Source organism: Megalops cyprinoides, chromosome 6 (genome assembly GCF_013368585.1).
Source record: "Megalops cyprinoides isolate fMegCyp1 chromosome 6, fMegCyp1.pri, whole genome shotgun sequence".
Classification (NCBI taxonomy): domain Eukaryota; kingdom Metazoa; phylum Chordata; class Actinopteri; order Elopiformes; family Megalopidae; genus Megalops; species Megalops cyprinoides.
Window position 1 is genome coordinate 32,770,876 of NC_050588.1, and position 19,125 is coordinate 32,790,000.

At 44.0% G+C, this 19,125-nt stretch overlaps 1 protein-coding gene across 1 annotated transcript in view; it reads left to right on the forward strand.

Annotated features, from left to right (window-relative positions):
• The window catches only part of ptprt (protein tyrosine phosphatase receptor type T), a 225,580-nt gene that overhangs the window by 205,285 nt on the left and 1,170 nt on the right, over positions 1 to 19,125 (forward strand). Inside the window, exons 27-35 of the mRNA XM_036530574.1 lie at positions 498 to 614; positions 2,572 to 2,726; positions 5,296 to 5,431; positions 7,241 to 7,390; positions 7,864 to 8,037; positions 8,578 to 8,709; positions 9,813 to 9,938; positions 11,272 to 11,435; positions 15,308 to 15,443. Of these exons, the coding sequence (XP_036386467.1) occupies positions 498 to 614; positions 2,572 to 2,726; positions 5,296 to 5,431; positions 7,241 to 7,390; positions 7,864 to 8,037; positions 8,578 to 8,709; positions 9,813 to 9,938; positions 11,272 to 11,435; positions 15,308 to 15,443 (1,290 nt within the window). The remainder of the gene's footprint in view (positions 1 to 497; positions 615 to 2,571; positions 2,727 to 5,295; positions 5,432 to 7,240; positions 7,391 to 7,863; positions 8,038 to 8,577; positions 8,710 to 9,812; positions 9,939 to 11,271; positions 11,436 to 15,307; positions 15,444 to 19,125) is intronic.

The window sequence follows — 19,125 nt, forward strand, 5'->3', positions numbered from 1 at the left end:
ACTGACACAGCCGTAATGAGCGCTGAGTTCAGTGTTTGCTTACAGGCGCAAAATCAAATACTTCCCAGCATGTAACATCTGACACCTACAGTACAGGCAGATTTGTAATTATAATTTGGCAAGTAAGTTAATTACAGTGTAAGCCCACTGATTAGTTACTTAGTCATTTTTTTGTTTGTTGCAGTTTGAATCAGTATTTTGTACTTTTTTGTAAGAGGTCATTTGTTCACATTTAAATTTGATACCAATGCAATTTAATCCTACTGGGAAAATAAATCTTGCTCAAATTTGTGTGGTTGCGTATGTGGTACACATGGGCTGCAGCAGTTGTGAAATTTGTTCGTGCGTAGGGACAAATTCCTGCTAGGAACAAAGTTATTCTTATTTCATATCTGTCATTTTGATTTCATGCTTCAAAAAAGTCTGCTCGTGTGAACGGTGAATCTGGCCCGTTGTGTTTTTGAAATAACCAGGTGAGCTCTGTGTCTCTTTCCCAGGTGAAATGTGTGCGATACTGGCCAGATGAGACCGAGGTGTACGGAGACATCAAGGTGACTCTGATCGAGACAGAGCCTCTGGCAGAGTACGTCATCCGCACCTTCACCGTTCAAAAGGTAAACCACTGCGTCATTGTTCGTGTGCGCGGTTGTTCTTCATGTCGGTGAACTTTTTGCACATGACCGTTTAATAATGCCGGCAGTGGCAAACCTTCCAACCCATGCAAATTTGATTCTCTCGGGGAATAACCGCGGCAGACGTTTTGAGGGACAGGGTGCTCTCTGATGCAGGGAAAGCTTTATAATGAAACATGAGGAAGGAGAGAGAGTTCTGATAAGGGTGCGGTTTATTATCCCGAGGCTTTTCTGTTCACTGAGACAGTACGACAGCTTCTAGTTCAATCGTTTGGTGCGTGCCCAACCCATCCCCACCAAGCTAGCTGCACAGTGCAGCATCTCTTGCTTGACCTCAGATTTATGCATATCTATAGAACGACATGCGGCCTAATTACCTCTGAATTCCCCGCTTTGCCACGGCCGTGAATTCACCGCAGTAATGCTATTTGTGCAACCGCTGATGCCCCAGTTCACTGTTTAGTACGTACACATTTTCAAACAGAGTGTGTGTAATAGCTTTAACTGCTGGGAACAAAGTGAACAGAAAGCTGAGGGGGAAAAAAAAAAACACACTAATAATGATCTGGTTGGAGGGGATTACTCGAATGTAGCATGCTGTTAGATATAAAGACAGCTCGTGTGTTATCTGGTGAGAATTAGATAAGCGGGAGCCCACTGCTTCGGCAGCTTAACCACAGTTTTACCACCGCTTATTGGGTTCCCACCTTCAATAGTGTGTCAGCCACCTGAGTCCACACACTGCGTTTAAGCGGTGGAGGTATTTGCACTGCATTCAGCAGCTCCGTGGGTTTTTTTGGCATATCGACACAGGCAGGAGGGATTAAATCGCTCACGAACCCAAATTGCAATTAGCCGCTTAGCACGCACGCGAGAGAGACGATGGGAAAAAGTGGAGGTGTGAAGAGAAGGGATTATTAGCGGAGCGCCGCTGCCGAACGGCCATTCTCTGAGCGCACGTTGTGTGGTATCTGATACCCTTAGAAGCGTCTCCCGTCTGCCTGTGCGTTTCCACAGGCAAAACAGCAGCGTGCCTGCTCTATACAAAACAACACAGACGTGAAGAGAGTACTTCCCTCCGCGTCGCGAAAGGATTATTTTTATTATTATTGAAGCGATGGATGCTTGCTTCTGTAAGAACAGAGCTAGGAAGCTTGCCATTTGTAAGTCAGTTTTATTTTAACACCACAGGACAGGAAATTAACGAGGCTCCTGTGATCAGAACAGGAGCTGTCCGGTGCCGCATCCTCTCACGTTTTTTGTCTCATTTTTGCCTTGACAAAAAACATAATCGCACCTACCGACCCAAACTCACTACTACAAACCCATGCTCCCTCCTGACGACTACACTCTGCTACCAAGCGGCGTATGGTGGTCCCGTGAGTGCAGTACAAAATCGCTATCCAGAACTTCTCCTTTACTGTCCCTCAATGGTGGAATGAACTTCCATCTGATCTGCTGAGTCCCCCACTATCTTCAAGAATGAATGTAATGTAAAGTGAAGAAACATCTGAAGACACAGCTCTTCTGCGCTCACCTGAACACCTGAAACACTACCACCTAAAGCACTTTCTTACATCTTAATCTTTGTTTTCCTCAAAAAATTCAAATCTTGGTTTCATGCACTTATATCTCTACCAGCTAGCTTGTACAAGCTAGCTTGCCTGGCCAACTGTTGAAACTTGGTCTTGCAGCACTTCTAATATAAATGGGTATTTGCTAGTGTTTTACTCTGCCTTACTTGTAAGTCGCTATGGATAAAAGCCCCTTCCAAATGAATGTAAATGTAAATAATGATATTTAATAAGCATTATTTATTTCAGTCAAGCAGTAACATAAGATAGGAGGCATCAGGAGACGAGAGCAGTTGTAAGGATGGGTGGCTGTTTGAGTCCTCCCGGTTGTGTTACACTATCAGACCCATTGCTCTTTCCCTCAGAAGGGCCACCACGAAATCCGGGAGATTCGGCAGTTCCACTTCACCAGCTGGCCGGACCACGGGGTGCCCTGCTACGCCACTGGCCTCCTGGGCTTCGTCCGCCAAGTGAAGTTCCTCAACCCGCCCGATGCCGGTCCAATCGTAGTCCATTGCAGGTACGGGGTGGGTGGGCTGGTGGGGAACCGGAGGGGCGAGTACCAAGGTCAGAACATGCCATTTATATGGAGAAATGGAGAAAACACCCTATAGACACTCAAACACAGAAAGCTATCATAACAGCAGCAGGGCGATGCAAACGTTTTCCCTGTAGGGCAAGTGTGAACACGAGATCAGCTTATTAGCATTTGGAACCAACTGCCAAGTGGCTGTTAATGTGAGGTGTGGGAAGATTTACCATAATGGCTTTTGACCTAAGAAAATCGATGCTAAGTCATTGGAGAACATATTGATTTTCACACTTGTTAGGACAGCATACTTGACATTATTAGAATGGCGACATTCAAATCCTGTAATTTGATATGCTGAATTCTGTAATATCTTCACCAAGTAATGAAGGACAGAACAGTGTAGACCATTTGTGTTTGTGCCTGTCAAATTTAAATCCAATAGATTTTAATAACGGGAGGGGGCAACAAGCATATTTTCTTCTGTAATGAACACGGACTGACATCAGCATGAAGATGTGCTGTAGGTGACTTTGTATGTGTGGGGGGAGCACCATGACGTGTGTACTCAGCAGTAAACGAACACAATGAAACACGCTAGCATAAGCGACAGGGGCACAGCCTGCCTGTGTGTTCACACTTCACCATGCTAGAGGAATGTGATAGCGGGGAACAGGTGCGTGACCCTCTTATGCCGTGTATGCGGGGTGAGCGTGCTCCATGCGCACTTGTTCGGCAGGGGAACTGCGGGCGCTCAGGCCTCGGAGGTCAGCGAAGGCTGTTTTAGCCCCTTCATTCCGGGCACGTCGTTCCCCGCCCATCCCGTTGCCACGCCAGCAACCGAAAGAAAGGGCCGGGCTATTTCTTCCTTTTCATGTCAAATAAATAGGGAGGGCAGCAGAGACCTCCCGCCACCCCAGGAGATGGCAGGGATATCGAGCGGAGACAGACGAGGGGGAGGCTGCGCAGACGCCATGCATCAAAAACAGCCCGTTAAATGGCAGCCCCTTTTTTTTTTTTTTGTTTTGGCTGCGGATACAGAAAACAAAGCAGATGTGACGAGGACATTTTCAAAGTGAATTAAGCCGGACTGCCAAATGTGTTTTCTCAGCTTCCCTTGGGCGCTCGCTTCTTTTTGGAATTTTGAAATTGTGATTGAGCATATTAAAGGTTATTACACTGTGTCCCCGCTCACCTCATCTCTCTCTCTCCATAAATTGCATTGGTGACATTAACCTTCAGTCACTTCCTAAAAAAAAAAATAAGTGAATTGAATTCTCACCTGCAGCAAACGACTGACAGTTATGCATGACATTTTTCTAATACGCTTTCTTCAGAAAAGTGTAGTTAAATATTCGCATCAATACCGAGCTCAAATTGCCAATTACAGTGCCACATATTTGATGCACGTAATAACTTTTCATGGTGGCTGTCATGGCTTTATTCAAGGTGACACGAAATGTCAGAGTGCTCCCATTGAATGCCCTGGAAGTGTTCCCTCTTTGAAGCCCGTTGGGCATTAATAAAGAGTACAAGGGTATTCCCCGAGAGCTTCAGCGCGGCACCGCAGCCGGGCTGACACAGAGCAGGAGACAATGTAGATGAAGTCCAGCGGACGAGGCCCGGGCCTGCAGAGTGAAGTTCCTGACAGACTGCAAAGTAATTTCTAATTTCCTTCAGCACTCCTTCGCCGTTAGCCCCTGCCAAGACCAAGTTGTTTGCCAGTCGCGCCATTAATCACGGCGGCTGACAGGCAATCTGCCGAGCGCTGAGCCACTGAGGGGACGAGGCACGGGAGTCCGGGCTGTCAGGGCCGCCATCGAGTGAATGATGGCTGAACGACCCCCCCCCCCCCCCCCCCCACCCCCATCCCCCGCACCCCACCTGTGCCGTTACTACTGCTGACTCCTGTGCTGTATGTTGTTTCCCTAACACCTAACACCAGGGTCAGGGCAGCCAGCTGTAACCACCTTCCCATCAGTCTTGGCTGCGCCCTGTGTGTCGGCGGCACAGACAGAAGCCTCCTGTCACCCGTCACGCAGCCATACGGGTGAGGGGTGTGAGCTGCCCTCGCCCCGTCGCCTCTCCTTACGGCCCGCTAAAAACACCCCCCCCGTCCCATCACTCTTCACCCTGTGCTGGATGTATCTGGGGCGTAGGTCGCGTCCCCTCATCTGTTCTCCGGACTGTGCCATATTCATTACAGGGAGAAAACCCACCCGCCTCTTTTTGCCAGTGTCTCAGCCCTGAACTGCAGTGTCTCTCTCTCTCTCTCTTGCTCTCTCTCTCTCTCACTCTCTTGCTCTCTCTCTCACTCTCTCACTCTCTCTCCCCCCCTCTCTCTCCCCCCCCCTCTCTCGCTCTCTCTCTCTCCCCCTCTCTCTCTCTCGCTCTCTCGCTCTCTCGCTCTCTCTCTCTCTCGCTCTCTCGCTCTCTCTCTCTCTCGCTCTCTCTCTCCCTCCCTCTCTCTCTCTCTCGCTCTCTCTCTCTCTCTCTCTCTCACTCTCTCTCTCTCTCTCTCTCGCTCTCTCTCTCGCTCTCTCTCTCGCTCTCTCTCCAGCGCCGGCGCGGGCAGGACCGGCTGCTTCATCGCCGTGGACATCATGCTGGACATGGCCGAGAACGAGGGGGTGGTGGACATCTTCAACTGCATCCGGGAGCTGCGCTCACAGAGGGTTAACATGGTGCAGACAGAGGTGGGTGGGCGGGCAGCGAGCAGGAGCGTCATGACTCAGCTGCCAGACAGGAATCATCGACCCGCCATGTGTTCTGTGATCATTACTGAGATCTCCCCCCAGTGTGTGTGAAGGGTGGGGGGGAGATGGTGTAGAACAAAAATCAGATGCAGACAGAGGATCTCATACATGACTCAAAACCACATGTATGTATATATGCATTCGCAAAGCCTGGAAGCTCAGATCTCATTAAGCGCCTCCTTAACGCTTTAGAAGTGTGGCTGCAAGTGTTAATTATTTCTGTTTTTCTGTTTTGGGGGGTGGGGGGGGGTGCGAGGTGGTGCTGGGGGCGCCGAGCGGAGCAGCCTTCGAGGGCATTCCGGGTCTTGGCAGGCTGTTAGCCGGTCCTGCTTGTTAGCGCCTTTCCCTGAGCTTCCCCTCCGCACGGCCGCGGTTCTGGCGATGGAATTTCGCACAGTGGCAGCTCTCACACATGTCCTAACGACTCCCTCACCCATGCAGGCGGCCAGGGAAGAAATCCTGTGAAACCTTGCGACAAATAATTCATTTTTATCTCTCCCCCCTCTCCTTCTGATGTCTTATTTCATCCACTGGTGCTAGATAATTCGTTAATGGCTTTAAACTGTTGAGCTGTTTTCAATATCACAATCAAAGACAAAAACCCCTTTGACCTCTTGTATCTGAATTTAATAGTTTAAGCAACGCTAACAGTGGTAATAAGCCGAATGTGCTTCCTGAAAACAGTGTGGTATGAAGCAGAGTAAGTGATTCAGGCTTTGGATATCTGAATTGAATGTACTTGCATCTTGGCATTTCTGTATTCAGTTCTGCTTTTCCAATTAGCAAACAGGCCTTGTAAACAAAATTCAAGACACGGCGGCTTTCAGCTCAATCTCGGCACAGTTCTTCAGTTATAAAAACATCGTTACATCTGTGAATGAGTTTACAGCATGCTGCCCTAGGCTTAGGCCAAGCCAGCACTGGCAGCTGGGACTGATTTATGCCAGACTCCACTAATGTAGAGATTTACATATCCGATGACAATTGGTCCCAGGGAAATAAAGTGAAACAGAAAATTCTGTAATAAGGACAAAGCATCACACTTAGGTCCACTGTAGTAATGGGTACGAGGCAATTTGTGTCAGTATAATGCACAATTACAGAGATAAGCCCGCATAAAAACAACAAAAAGCAATTAATCCTTTAAAAGGCTTTTTTTTTTTTCCTCCAGAAGAACTGGATGTAGGTAATGGATGGTAGAGGTCAGCAGTGGATGGATTTAGCCCTATCTGGATCAAAGGGCTGCAATTAACATCTCAACCCTTAAGCCTTCAGCATTGTTAAAAATGTGGAAATCTGTTCAGTGGTGATGGCCAGCTTTGGAGATTATTTTATACTGGCTTCTCGATGCACACAGTGCACTATCGTTAGAGGAGTATTTCCACTTGATCTTATCACAGATGCATGCTATAATTTATGGGTGTAGTGATACTTTTTTTTTCAATACAGTATTACCTTGCCAGCCGGAAACTGCGTTCTTGTGCCAAGAACGCTTCACAAGATATTTTCCATCTGCAAATCGAAGTGCAACCACTAAACTTCATTGACAACTTTCAGAGAACTGTCGATTACACCTGCAGAATACTGTTTTTGCAGAATGAACAAGTGTGCTGTTTGCAGAGTGTGATTAATGCTATACTACAAGAGGTTTGCAAAAGAAAGTTCCAGTTTACATTACATGCAAAGTAATCAGCGAAGGATCCCAGTGTATTTGTCAGTCAGGCAGTGGGTTTCTGTGTCCCGTTGCAGGAGCAGTATGTCTTTGTCCACGACGCTATCCTCGAAGCCTGTCTGTGTGGGAACACGGCCATTCCAGTCTGCGAATTCAGAGCCATATACTACAACATCAGCCGTTTGGATCCTCAGACCAACTCCAGCCAGATCAAGGATGAGTTTCAGGTAAGAACCACACTGCTGACCTGCTCATCTCATCCCCTTTCAATGGGAAGATTACCCACCCTCGACAACAGCGTCTTTGATGTGCAATCAGGGCACAGCGGCCGCAGCAGCAGAGAACTCTGTAGCACAGCTATATCTGTTCAGATTCTGTTAATGTTTCATCTTCCTTTCTGAAATGAAATCCCCATTACTGCATCATGCTAGGTATTGCTCAATCTCTGTCTCATAATACGGGATGTATTCCACTATCCGTCTGTCTGACGGTCGGTACGTGTGTCCCTCCTTTAAAATCATTTGAGCTTTAATGTTGAATTTGACAGCCCGAATCACAGAGCAGACGTCACGTGTTATGAAGCAGTCAGTAACAGGCCACAGCGGTTCGATTCCCACGCTGGAACCAAATAGAATTTTTAATTAAAGATGTGGGATGCCGTTGGCAGCGGATAGATGGTCTTAATGGTTTCCGTCACTAGACGCTGAACATTGTGACCCCGCGCGTGAGGCCTGAAGACTGCAGTGTCGGGCTGCTCCCGAGGAACCACGACAAGAACCGCAGCATGGACGTCCTGTCAGTCGACCGCTGCCTGCCTTTCCTCATCTCTGTCGATGGGGAGTCGAGCAACTACATCAACGCCGCGCTCATGGATGTAAGTGTCCCTGGGCTCTGCCACTTTTGCAACAGCCATTCAGCCCCTGCAGATTCCTGTACGTGAGCTGTTTGTGTTTTGCGCTCTTTGCGAGCTTTGACTCAGATTCAGAGAGAACAAAAAAATGGCAAAAAGGTTTCGAGAACAGCTGTTACAGCACAGACAGGCAGCGTGCAGCTTTGGCCGAGAACTTTGGTCTGAAGTGTGGTTTGATACGTCTTCGGGGAGGTCCTTAAACAGCTTATGCAGCACGGTCATGCAGCACAGCTAGCATAGCTGTCAGATGAACCAGCAATGTTTCTGCCAGCCGGGACTCCTTACCAGCGCGGTGTCTCTGCTTGCGATCGGATCTCTCTGTCTCTGAGTCACCCCGCAGAGTTGGCACTCTTCAGAGCCGCCGCTCTGTCTGCGTTTTAATCGGGAGCCGTTATTTTTTTTTTAGGTGGTTTTGTAAGTGTGTCACCAAGCCACGCTGTCTTCGAATGGTCCTCTCGGACAGGCGTGCTCTGGTGTAAGACTGAGGTATTGTCTCCCTTCCAGAGCCATAAGCAGCCGGCGGCCTTCATCGTCACACAGCACCCCTTGCCTAACACAGTGGCTGACTTCTGGAGGCTGGTGTTTGACTACAACTGCTCATCAATAGTGATGCTCAACGAGATGGACGCCGCGCAGGTATGGCCCGAGGGGGCCTCTGATTGGCTCTTACCGGTGTATGGAGTATATTACTACTATACAACAACTTCAACATACTCTTTCTGACTGTTCTGTCAATGCACAGACACTTTATTATTTTTATTTATTTTTCTTACACTTTTAATATGTTATACATTCATACATTTTGAATATATTCTTGTTGTTTTAAGTTCTTGTTATATGCTGTCATGGTGCTAACATGGGGTAGCAGCTGTAATTCCATTGTCCTGAACAATGACAATAAAGCTCTCTTATCTTATCCTATCTTATCTTATGGGATATTCATTTGGGTCTTCCAGAGCTCAGCCATATAAGCAAGATGATTTTTTCCCCCCACCTTGTCTGAGTTCTCATTTCAAACAAATTTGCCAACACTCTAAGCTGGCAACCTGACACTTAGCAGCTAAAGGCCTCATCAATACTGTGCTGTATTAATATGTGGCAAGTCTGGGAATCGTTGTTGAAGCATGACTGCTATGAATCGAGCCAAGGCTCTGGAGGGCAGCCCTACATGGATTTTACCCTAAAGTGCTACATTACACATTTTTCTGAGCTGATTCAGTCAATTGCTTTACTTTTGGTGCATAAAAAATTTTCATTGATTTTTTTTCAAGGAATCGAATTTTTATTTGCTGTAAGCAAAAAAAAAAAAAAAACGTTAGTGGACAAACAGTGATGTATATCTGCCTGTTTTTACATTTATTAGTGCACGTCTTCCAAAAATCCAACTCTGCAATATAAAACAGGAGACAGATGTTTACAGATGTTACAGAATAGCACACAGGTGTTTCTTGTCAATATGCATATCATGAAATATTAATGTATGTAATGGGGAGGGATTTGTATATTATTACATTTATATACATAGTCTCATCTTAACCTTGCTATGGCACTGGATTAAGTAAGTTAACTACATTGATAGCCCTGTATTGAGAGCAGGCATTTAACAAAATGACTGCTTCAGAGTGCTGTAGTGGAAAATGTCCCGTCCTCTGTGTCAACATAATTAAGAACTCTGTGTCTGTAAAAGTGCAGCAAAGCCGTGTAAGCCGATCTAATCCAGCCCCCTTCTCCCTCCCCAGCTCTGCATGCAGTACTGGCCCGAAAAGAGCTCCTGCTGCTATGGTCCCATCCAAGTGGAGTTCATCTCCGCCGACATCGACGAGGACATCATCAACAGGATCTTTAGGATCTGCAACATGGCGCGGGTGAGAGCGGGCATTTCAGCCTTCATGGTTTCCTCCTTGGCTCCGCTACACACCCGTTCAAAATATTCGCTTAGTGTGTTCATTGACAGGGGCGGATCAATTGAGAATTTCCTGAGTTTCTGGCAGAGGGTTTTGGTTCACAGAGAGTCTTTCAGGTTGGGTTTGGTTTAGCTAGTAGAAGTCATTTGAATTTTTAACTGTATTTACATAAATCCATAAATAATCAACCATAAAGTCTTGGCCTTAGGCATTTGACAGATGGTTGTTTAGCCAATCACTGGGATTCCCTGCTGGAGTTGGACTCCATTCATTTTGGAGATCCTGTGTGTAGTATCATCTGAGTCTGTACGCAAACCGAACGGAGTATCCTCTTCACTACTGTCATCTTCACATGACCGTCCCTAACCGATGGTGACAAGCGGGATTTGCTAGCCGTACAGCCAGAGCTAAGCTCCACAGCGGCGTGAAAGCTCAGCAGCGTCACAAATTTACCATGAAATGGCTCCATCAGGACTGTGAGAAGCGCAAGGCGTCAGACCCCGTGTACGACAGAATTCTCCCCTCGTCATGGTAAAGCGAGCTGACGTCTCCATTTTCCTGTCCCAGACACGGGGCCGGGCCAGGCCAGTCGGGGCCAGCTAACAGGGCACCACTCGGGCACCTCACCCCGGCTTTGCTTTTCACTCCATTCTCTGCCACCCTCCATCACAGGAAGTGATTTGATTTTGTTGCTAATGATGTTAAGATTAGAAAAGGAGGTGCCACAGAGGCCCCTGTGCAGCTTAACAATTTTGCACTTTGTTCTTGGTTTTGAGACCTGATTTTAAACCTCATCAATACTATGCTGGATTAATATGTGTCAAGTCAGGGAATCATTGTTGAAGCATGACTGCTATGAATCGGGCCAAGGCTCTGGAGGGCAGCGCTACATGGATTTTACCCTAAAGTGCTACATTACACATTTTTCTGAGCTGATTCGGTCAATTGCTTTACTTTTGGTGCATAAAAAAATCATTGATTTTTTTTCAAGAAATCAAATTTTTATTTGCTGTAAGCAAAAAAAAAGTGGACAAACAGTAATGCATATCTGCCTGTTTTTTTACATTTATTACTGTGCAAGTCTTACAGATATACAACTTTGCACCACAAAATACCTGATTTTCAGCAAAGTCTTTTCCTCTTTTCACACAGTTTAGTTCAGGCGTGGCCCTGTGGCGGAACGATCACAAACAGATCATACCCAAGAGGCTGTAAAAACGCACGCTTGGGTAGTAGCGGTGACGGTATCAGCGATCGCCGGGTGGGTGGTAACAGTGTGGTGGTGTCTCCGCAGCCCCAGGACGGATACCGCCTGGTGCAGCATTTCCAGTTCATCGGCTGGCCGGCGTACCGCGACACGCCCCTGTCCAAGCGCTCCATCCTGCAGCTCGTCCGGCGGCTGGCCAAGTGGCAGGAGCAGTACGACGGGGGAGACGGGCGCACTGTGGTTCACTGCCTGTGAGTCCCCTGCCGTTTAACGACCCTCTGCAAAACACCGCGGTGAAGAGATGAGGGTCCAGAGCTAAAGCAGAACACACACATGCAAAAAAAAAAAAAAAAAAAAAAAATCAAGGACAGTAACCTTGTAAATCTTGAGAGTCCAGATTGTGGAGTGTGATGGCAGGCAACAGTAGCTGAAAAGGTGCTCTAACGTAAAGATCACAGGACATAGAAACGATGACTAATGTATATACAGTCAGAAAGCTTTTGTGCAAATATCTCACAGATATTACTCACTAATAAGCACAGAAGCTAGGCATACAGATGTCACAAGAGAAGAGTTTTTTAGGTACTTGTGTGTCTTATTTTTTCTACATTTTTTTTTCTACTGAGGTGAAAATGGTACTTGGTTATACAAACTGCTTGTACACAATTAAAATCTTGGCAGTCAACCAGACATGACAACAAAGAGGTGTGTGTGTGTGTGTGTATGTCTGTATGTCTCTGTGTGTGTTTTGTACCACTTAAAATATTTAAAAGCCATTAAGCATTGTTATATGTATTTGCAACACAGCCTTACTCAGTACACTTTGTGCCCATTTAAAACTCTAATATCAACAAATGTTATGTTTTAGAAAACAGTAGTAGCTAGACTTTCTTTTGTCGTGTAAATTAATTTTAGATAATTTATACAAGGGTGCGTATTGTTACATATACAGCATATATCCACTGCACTGTTTATTATTACCGGATATAATACTATACACACGGAATGAACCTTACTGTATTCCTCACTGATGAGCCAAACTGCGTGTTTCAGCAAGTCTTTCATGGGTTATCCTTCATTCTCTTCTCCTGACCATGAAAGTGTCAGTTTAATCATTACCTCCTTGGTGCTTATGAAGCAAGACAGCTAAAGGCATTTCGGTAAATGCATGGCTGCTATTTTAGCGACTTCAGATGTTTCCAGGGTCGACACTGGCAAGTCATGTTCAATCATGTCTGCTCTCTGTTAATTATTAATTGTTTGATTGAATTCATTTTTGGACGGTATATGAACACCCGACGCTCGTGTCAAGTACAAAGGAGTCATATAGGACGCCTTTTAATCCATACATGTTAGCACTGTCAGGGACGGATGTATGAGAATATGTGTCAGTCTAACTGTTATTGAATAGATCTATTTTATGAATAATAAGAGTCTGCAACAAAGCTTAATACAGTATGCGGATGTCATTGACTGGTGCTGTTCTCTCCTTCTTCATGCTCCTGTGAATGATGTCAGCTTCATATCGTAATGGAGATAGAACTGATGAAGGGCACCTACTATTACCTCTTTGTACTTGTCCAAAAATGAAGACTGATACCTCAATTTCCCAGCACTGTCAGTGTGTGTATGTGAGTGAGTGTGTGAAGGAGAAAGAGAGAGAGTGTGCCGGGGGAGGGGCGGGGGTCCTTTCTGTAAGACATTCATGATGCACATTGGGCCAAGAGAAATGGAGCTGAAAATTTGAGAGACCCACAGTTGAAAATCCATAATGTAATCTGATTTCAAGAAACAGCCCGGCAATAATACACGACTGATTAGTCCTTAGCTCGTTTTTTTTTCCCCTGAATAGAAAAAAAAAAAAACAAAAAAAAAAAAACTACAAAACAGAAATCTCCTTTTGCAGTGCTTCAGTGGTGCCAATCCAATCAGGCTGCCATTGATTCCGGGCTCAAACACTGTGTTTGTTTTATGCTTCAGCCAAAGCGTTGCATCATTGCAAACTACTTAGTTTATACCAGTGCTCCATGGGGCTGTGCTGGTGCATAAAACCAAGAGGAAAAAAAAAAAGATTGAGGTAACAGACTCCAGTGCATAATGAGTGTCTGAGGGACACTCGGAAGCAGACTGCACTATATAAAGATATAAACTGCCAAATGTGAACACCTGGCTTTCACAATCCCACGCTTTTGCATTAAAGATTTATAATAGAGCTGTTGTTCTGGCTGACTGGGGGGCTTAATTGCAGTGATCCACCCAAGTTTATATATCAGGAGTGAGGGCTTATTTTGTACCTTTCGGGGCTTGTGTGCTAAAGATGCAAATCTGTCTGTCAAAACAGTGAGGAAGATTCTGTATCATTTTCGAGTCGGGAGCAAATCAAAACTGAATCAGCTCTGTTTTTTTGTTAATGTAGATGAAATAAAGTGAATGAAGGAAAAATACCTGTAGTTATTTTTATCTGTCAATGAAAAATAAACAATATATTATATGGTGCCTGTAAGTTTTAGTCAGAAGATGACAGGCATGTTCCATTACGAAAAGGCAATGTCCTCATAACCTTATAGCTTAAGAAGGGCTGATAATAATACTGACCTTGCTTTTGTAGGGTTTATGGAAACATGATATATTTGTAACTAAACCAATTGTACTCTTATCAGTCTTGAATGAACTGTTTTGTGGGATGACTGTAAGTAAATTAAAGAGCAAGCATCTCCCCTTAAAAATGCACAGCATATAGCCCAGGCTATCTGATGAAGAGAGGATTGGGCTTTGCATGACCCCTGAGACTTCTCAGGCTATCAAACAAAGCTATCCCATCAAAAACTTTGTTTGCATGGCATTGCATCACATTTAAGAAAAGCAAACACATCCTTGCACAGTCATCCATGTGTTGCACTTAATGCCTCTTATCCGCCTGGTACTTCAAAGGCGAGCTCCAGCAATGCTAACCCAGAGATTCTCACATTCTTTGTCAGGCAACATCTGCCTGGACTCCAGTGTCCAGTTAGATCATGTGAAAACCGGAGGTGTGAGATTTTGACCACTGACCATGCCACCATGTAGAGTATAACTTTTGATGTGGTCATAGATAACTACGACAAGAACAAAGGAACTTGATATGCCCTGATAGGGGATCCTCGTGGTGGGGGGCGAACTTCAGTGAACCACAAAATGCTGCAGCTGTCAGGCACCCTGCCCCCCGGTGAACTCACTTTGGCTTGTTCCGGGAGTGTTCTGTCTAAGTTTGGACTCCAGTCTCTCGTACTTGAAGACAGTCCTGATGTACCTCACTTCAAACCCCTCTCGCGTCTGGTACCAAGACGGCCCCGCCTCATGTTGAACTCCAATCTGGCATGTCCCGAAAGAATACTGAGGAGCCTCATTGTCGCCCGACTGCAGGAATACAAACGGCGAGAAATAAAATTGGAGAGGAGGTTGAGTCTGCAGAAATTCTCTAATGCATTCTGTCAAAGTTTGCTTAGACATTGAAACATTGTCTCAGTGTTTGTTGTTGGTTGAGGGATCGGTGTCCCTGAGTCCCTTCATATTTTATGCAACAAGTACGCTGTTAGATCCTTTCTCTGGAATATTGCGAGTGCTCTGAACTGTAATGCGGCCGACTACAATTGAAAGACATATGTTATCATTGTGTTAGTGTTGGTGACTAGAGGCTGTGCTGGTGCAGGAAGAGGTTTAAGTTTCAATTTCTTTGCTGTTTTAATAAGGATTACAGATAGGCTTTTCCCGCACAGTGTATAAGATCATTAAGGCCTTGTTGTCAACTGTTTGCAGAGCCACACTGACACGTATTGAATTTCGGTTCCGGTCTTGGGGCTAGTTTTCTTTTGGATCAGATTCCAGATTCCTTAATGGCTCAGTTAAACCCCAAAAGTACCATTGGACTTAATTTCATTGCGGAGGCCTGCAGCATCGGGCCTTGGAAAAGGTAGATTAAATAAGCACAATTTAATTGTTTGAAAGATCCAAACAAATCCCCTCTGACAACAGTAATTTAGACTCGCTAGTTAAATGACAGTACAGCCTTCTTAAAGCGTTGTTCATTTATCGTATTTGTGTTATGGCCGAACTCATGTGACTCACTCTCTCTGTCTCGCAACAGGACTGGTGGCGGGCGTAGCGGGACCTTCTGTGCCATCTGCAGCATCAGCGAGATGATCCAGCAGCAGAACATCGTGGACGTCTTTCACACAGTCAAGACGCTGAGGAACAACAAATCCAACATGGTGGAAACCATGGTAAGCCTCGTCCACGCTTCTTCTCCGGGGAAAGGATTCACTCATAAAACGGCTAAGGCCATCGACCGCTGACCGCTTCCATTTAGCGAAAAGTAGAGCCCGACCGATAAATCGGCATGCCGATATTATCGGCCGATATGAGCTACTTGCAGATAAATTGGTATCGGCGTTTGTAATGGCCAATAAATGACAATTAAAAAAGAAACAGAGAGACGGAAGATGGATCCTTCAACTTTAGTGTTTAACTTATTCTGCCTAAATGAAGCAAGAGTAAATATATCTATCGACTCGCATATCTGTAGTTACAGTTGGTGCATTTAATTTGGAAATTATTAACCCTTTCGCGCGCACGTTCACACCAGTGTGATTAGCCGTTTAGTGCGTATGCTAAAACTTGTGCAGTTAGAACACTAGATTGGAGAAATTCTAGCTAATTTTAGCTTTAAGAAACAGCGATTTAACTCTAAAAAATATAGCAAATGCTAACTGAAAACTATGAGAAGCTTAATAACACTAATGAAAACATAACGAACCATGTAACGTAACATGCGCTACATAGCATGAAAATAAGTTACATGCGAAAGGTTTAATAGCACAATATAAAACATCAGTCTTTTCACAGAGTATAAGTGCACCCACACACACCTATATGAAAATGCTTTGGGTTCCTCAAAATTCCACAGCACACTTCACTTTGCCTCACGGCACACCCGTTGAGAACCACTGCATTAGTGTACACTCCTTTTATAAGACGTTTATAATCAGTAATAAGAAGCACATCCATGGGTCCTATGTAGATGGTATTTGAAATGTGAAAATGATGTACACAAAAAGTGCTAAATAAGATAAACAAATACTGAGTGTATATTTTTCTACGTAAATAACAATTTGGAATGGAAATGAGGGGGAACACGCAGCCATTTTCTTGTTAGCGGTAGAGTAGTTGGAGAACAGAAGAACAGTAAGAACAGAAATTAAAGTCCTCCACAATCCTGACACTGCAGGTAGACTTACAGAAGAGACATGACACAAATGAATGGTTTTGGTTTTGTTTCCTTATTAAATTTCATTGTGGAGTTATGAGAGTGTGTAAATTTCTTTACTGTAAATGATTCCAACATCTCTTAGAGCCTGTCGACAATAGCTTAAGCTAATCAGCTGTACTAAATGAGTTATGTATCTGTCATGGTCATTAGCTATTAGACTTTCTGTCAGTCATTTAAAATATGTGAATATTTCTTTCATGTAAAGTGGGAAGAGTTATTTACATGACAATTTTGAGTCAACATACATTTGCAGGTCTATATCACTGTTGAAATTCTACACATGACAGACTACAGCATAGGCTGTCATTTATTATCCCAATGACACTGGTCACATTCTAGATCTGAGATGCACCAAGAGTGGTCATTCATGTGAATAGCTACATAGCAACAGTAACATACATTTCATATGCACAAGATAACCGTAAAACACTGCCTATCAACAGGAGAAAAATGTGCCATTGTCTTTTCATATCTGCATAACAGTATTTTACCTTCAGTTGAAACACTTGTTTTAGTTTGCGCTTGATTAACTACAGTATATCAGAAATATAATTTGCATTGTATATTAGCATAGAAAAATGTTTGCAAATGTTTGCATTTAGAGAACCCGTCAGTCTCCTACTTTGAATAGCTGTTATAAATGGTCCAAGGATTGAAAGCCAAATTCATGTCACAAGAATTTAAGGGAAGCATCAGTCCATTTCCAAAGTAGAATAACAGTTTCCATAGCAGCATTGTTGTATGGTTGAGTTGTAATTGCCTTTTCTCATCTGTCAGCAGCAGACAATTCCTAGCAAGCACCCAAACAGTCTATTAATGACCAACTGTTGGTTGTGTAGCTGTGTTTGCTTCATGACCATAATACAACAATTGTGTGACATCTGAGACACTGTATTAACTTTAACAAAGACACTGCCTAACAGTCTAGACCAGGATTTGAACTGAAACAGCCTTGAGAACGTATTTGGAGAGTGCTGTCAAAACACATCCAATCCTTGCATTTTATTCAAATCTTCTTGCATCATTTTTTTAAAGCGATGTTTTCCCTCAGGAAAGTTCTGGTCAATGGGTGCAATCTTAACTTCTCCAGTACATTTCTTGCACTTTTGGTATGTTTTTATTTAGATCTCATTTTGAAACTTTAGCAAAGCACAACCATTACTGATGGTCTGAAATGAATATACTGTATTTAGGAAGGATGTTCTTCAGTTGTATGCTCATTATTAATGCAAACAGACAAGTTTGCTTCTACTGATATACCTATACATAATATCATGTTTATTAGTAATAGCCATATTATTCAAAGAAAACTCTAAAAATTGTAAAAAAAAAAAAAAAAAAAATACTAAACCTGTGATTTATAGTGAATCCTGTCTCCATTGCTTGGCCACATAAAAGGATGTTGACTAACCCTTTTGTTTATGATGTCACACTCACTTTTTAGTTGCAAAGCCTGTGTCCAAAATCAAAGACTATATATCTATAGTTGAGAATGTTGTCCACCATTACTATGCACACTCTAGCAGCACTGACCAACAGGTTACCCAGTCTCTGTAGGTGAATGGACAGCTTATAACAGCCTCGAGCAATTCTATGTCAGAGAGCCTGTGGTAGATTCAATACATTAAATGTTGCAAAGCTGGGAAAATTTGTGACGGACTTTTATCAGTTGTGTAACAGCACAAATGTTGTTTAACATGTTGTCATTTCATAGACTTTACAAGTTAGCCTTTAATTTTAATGAGTCAGTATTCAATTACTGGAATTCAAAACCAATTTTGTGAGGTAAAGAGCTAAAATGAATGGTTTTGAATTTACTTATTGTTGTTGAACTGTTGTTTTACACAAGTCAGATGCCTATTGCACTCTGTCACTTACAGACTTCATTGTAAAATTCAGTGAACGTTACGGCTAACTGAAATATTCATTGTAGAGCATGCCAATTTAGCAGAATTGCCAAGGATTTATAAAATACATCTGAATCATACTGTCTCTCTGGTGATAATTTATTTGATACCAATGAAAAGATAATTTGCTGGAAGAGCTCCCAAGTGGCTCAGTTGGTGTACCCGCCTCAAGTGTTTCAAGTGCAAGGCTGACCTCTGTGGCCCGGGTTTGATCCCAGCCAACCATGACACTGAGCCCACAGCAGTGAAACAAATTGGCTTTGTTCTGTCAGGGATACATGGGTGGGTAAGTCAACCAAGGGTTTGTTTGTTGTGGTGCTCGTCAGCACCCCCTGCTGGTCAGTGGAGTATCCACAGTCTGCCTGTATATAGCTGTGCGTGAAGTATTTTCCTCCGACTCATGCCTATGCAAGTTTGTCATGGTAACTGTACTGTGCAAAGAAGCGTTGACGACATCACGTTTTGGAGGAGAGCATATTTGAATGAGCCCTCCAAGATTGACAGTGGAGATTGCAGCAATACATAGATGGTCTATGATATAATCTTCATCCAAAATTGGGGAAAAAAGGGAAAGAATCCATAAGACATCCCAAATTTTGAAACATAAGATGATTTGTGGACTTATGAAAATGATTATGGAACATTTTCAAACCTGTCTGTCATGGCTGGGCATCACAGATGAAAATGTAGGAAACTACATATGTATTCCCAAACATAAGCATGACACTA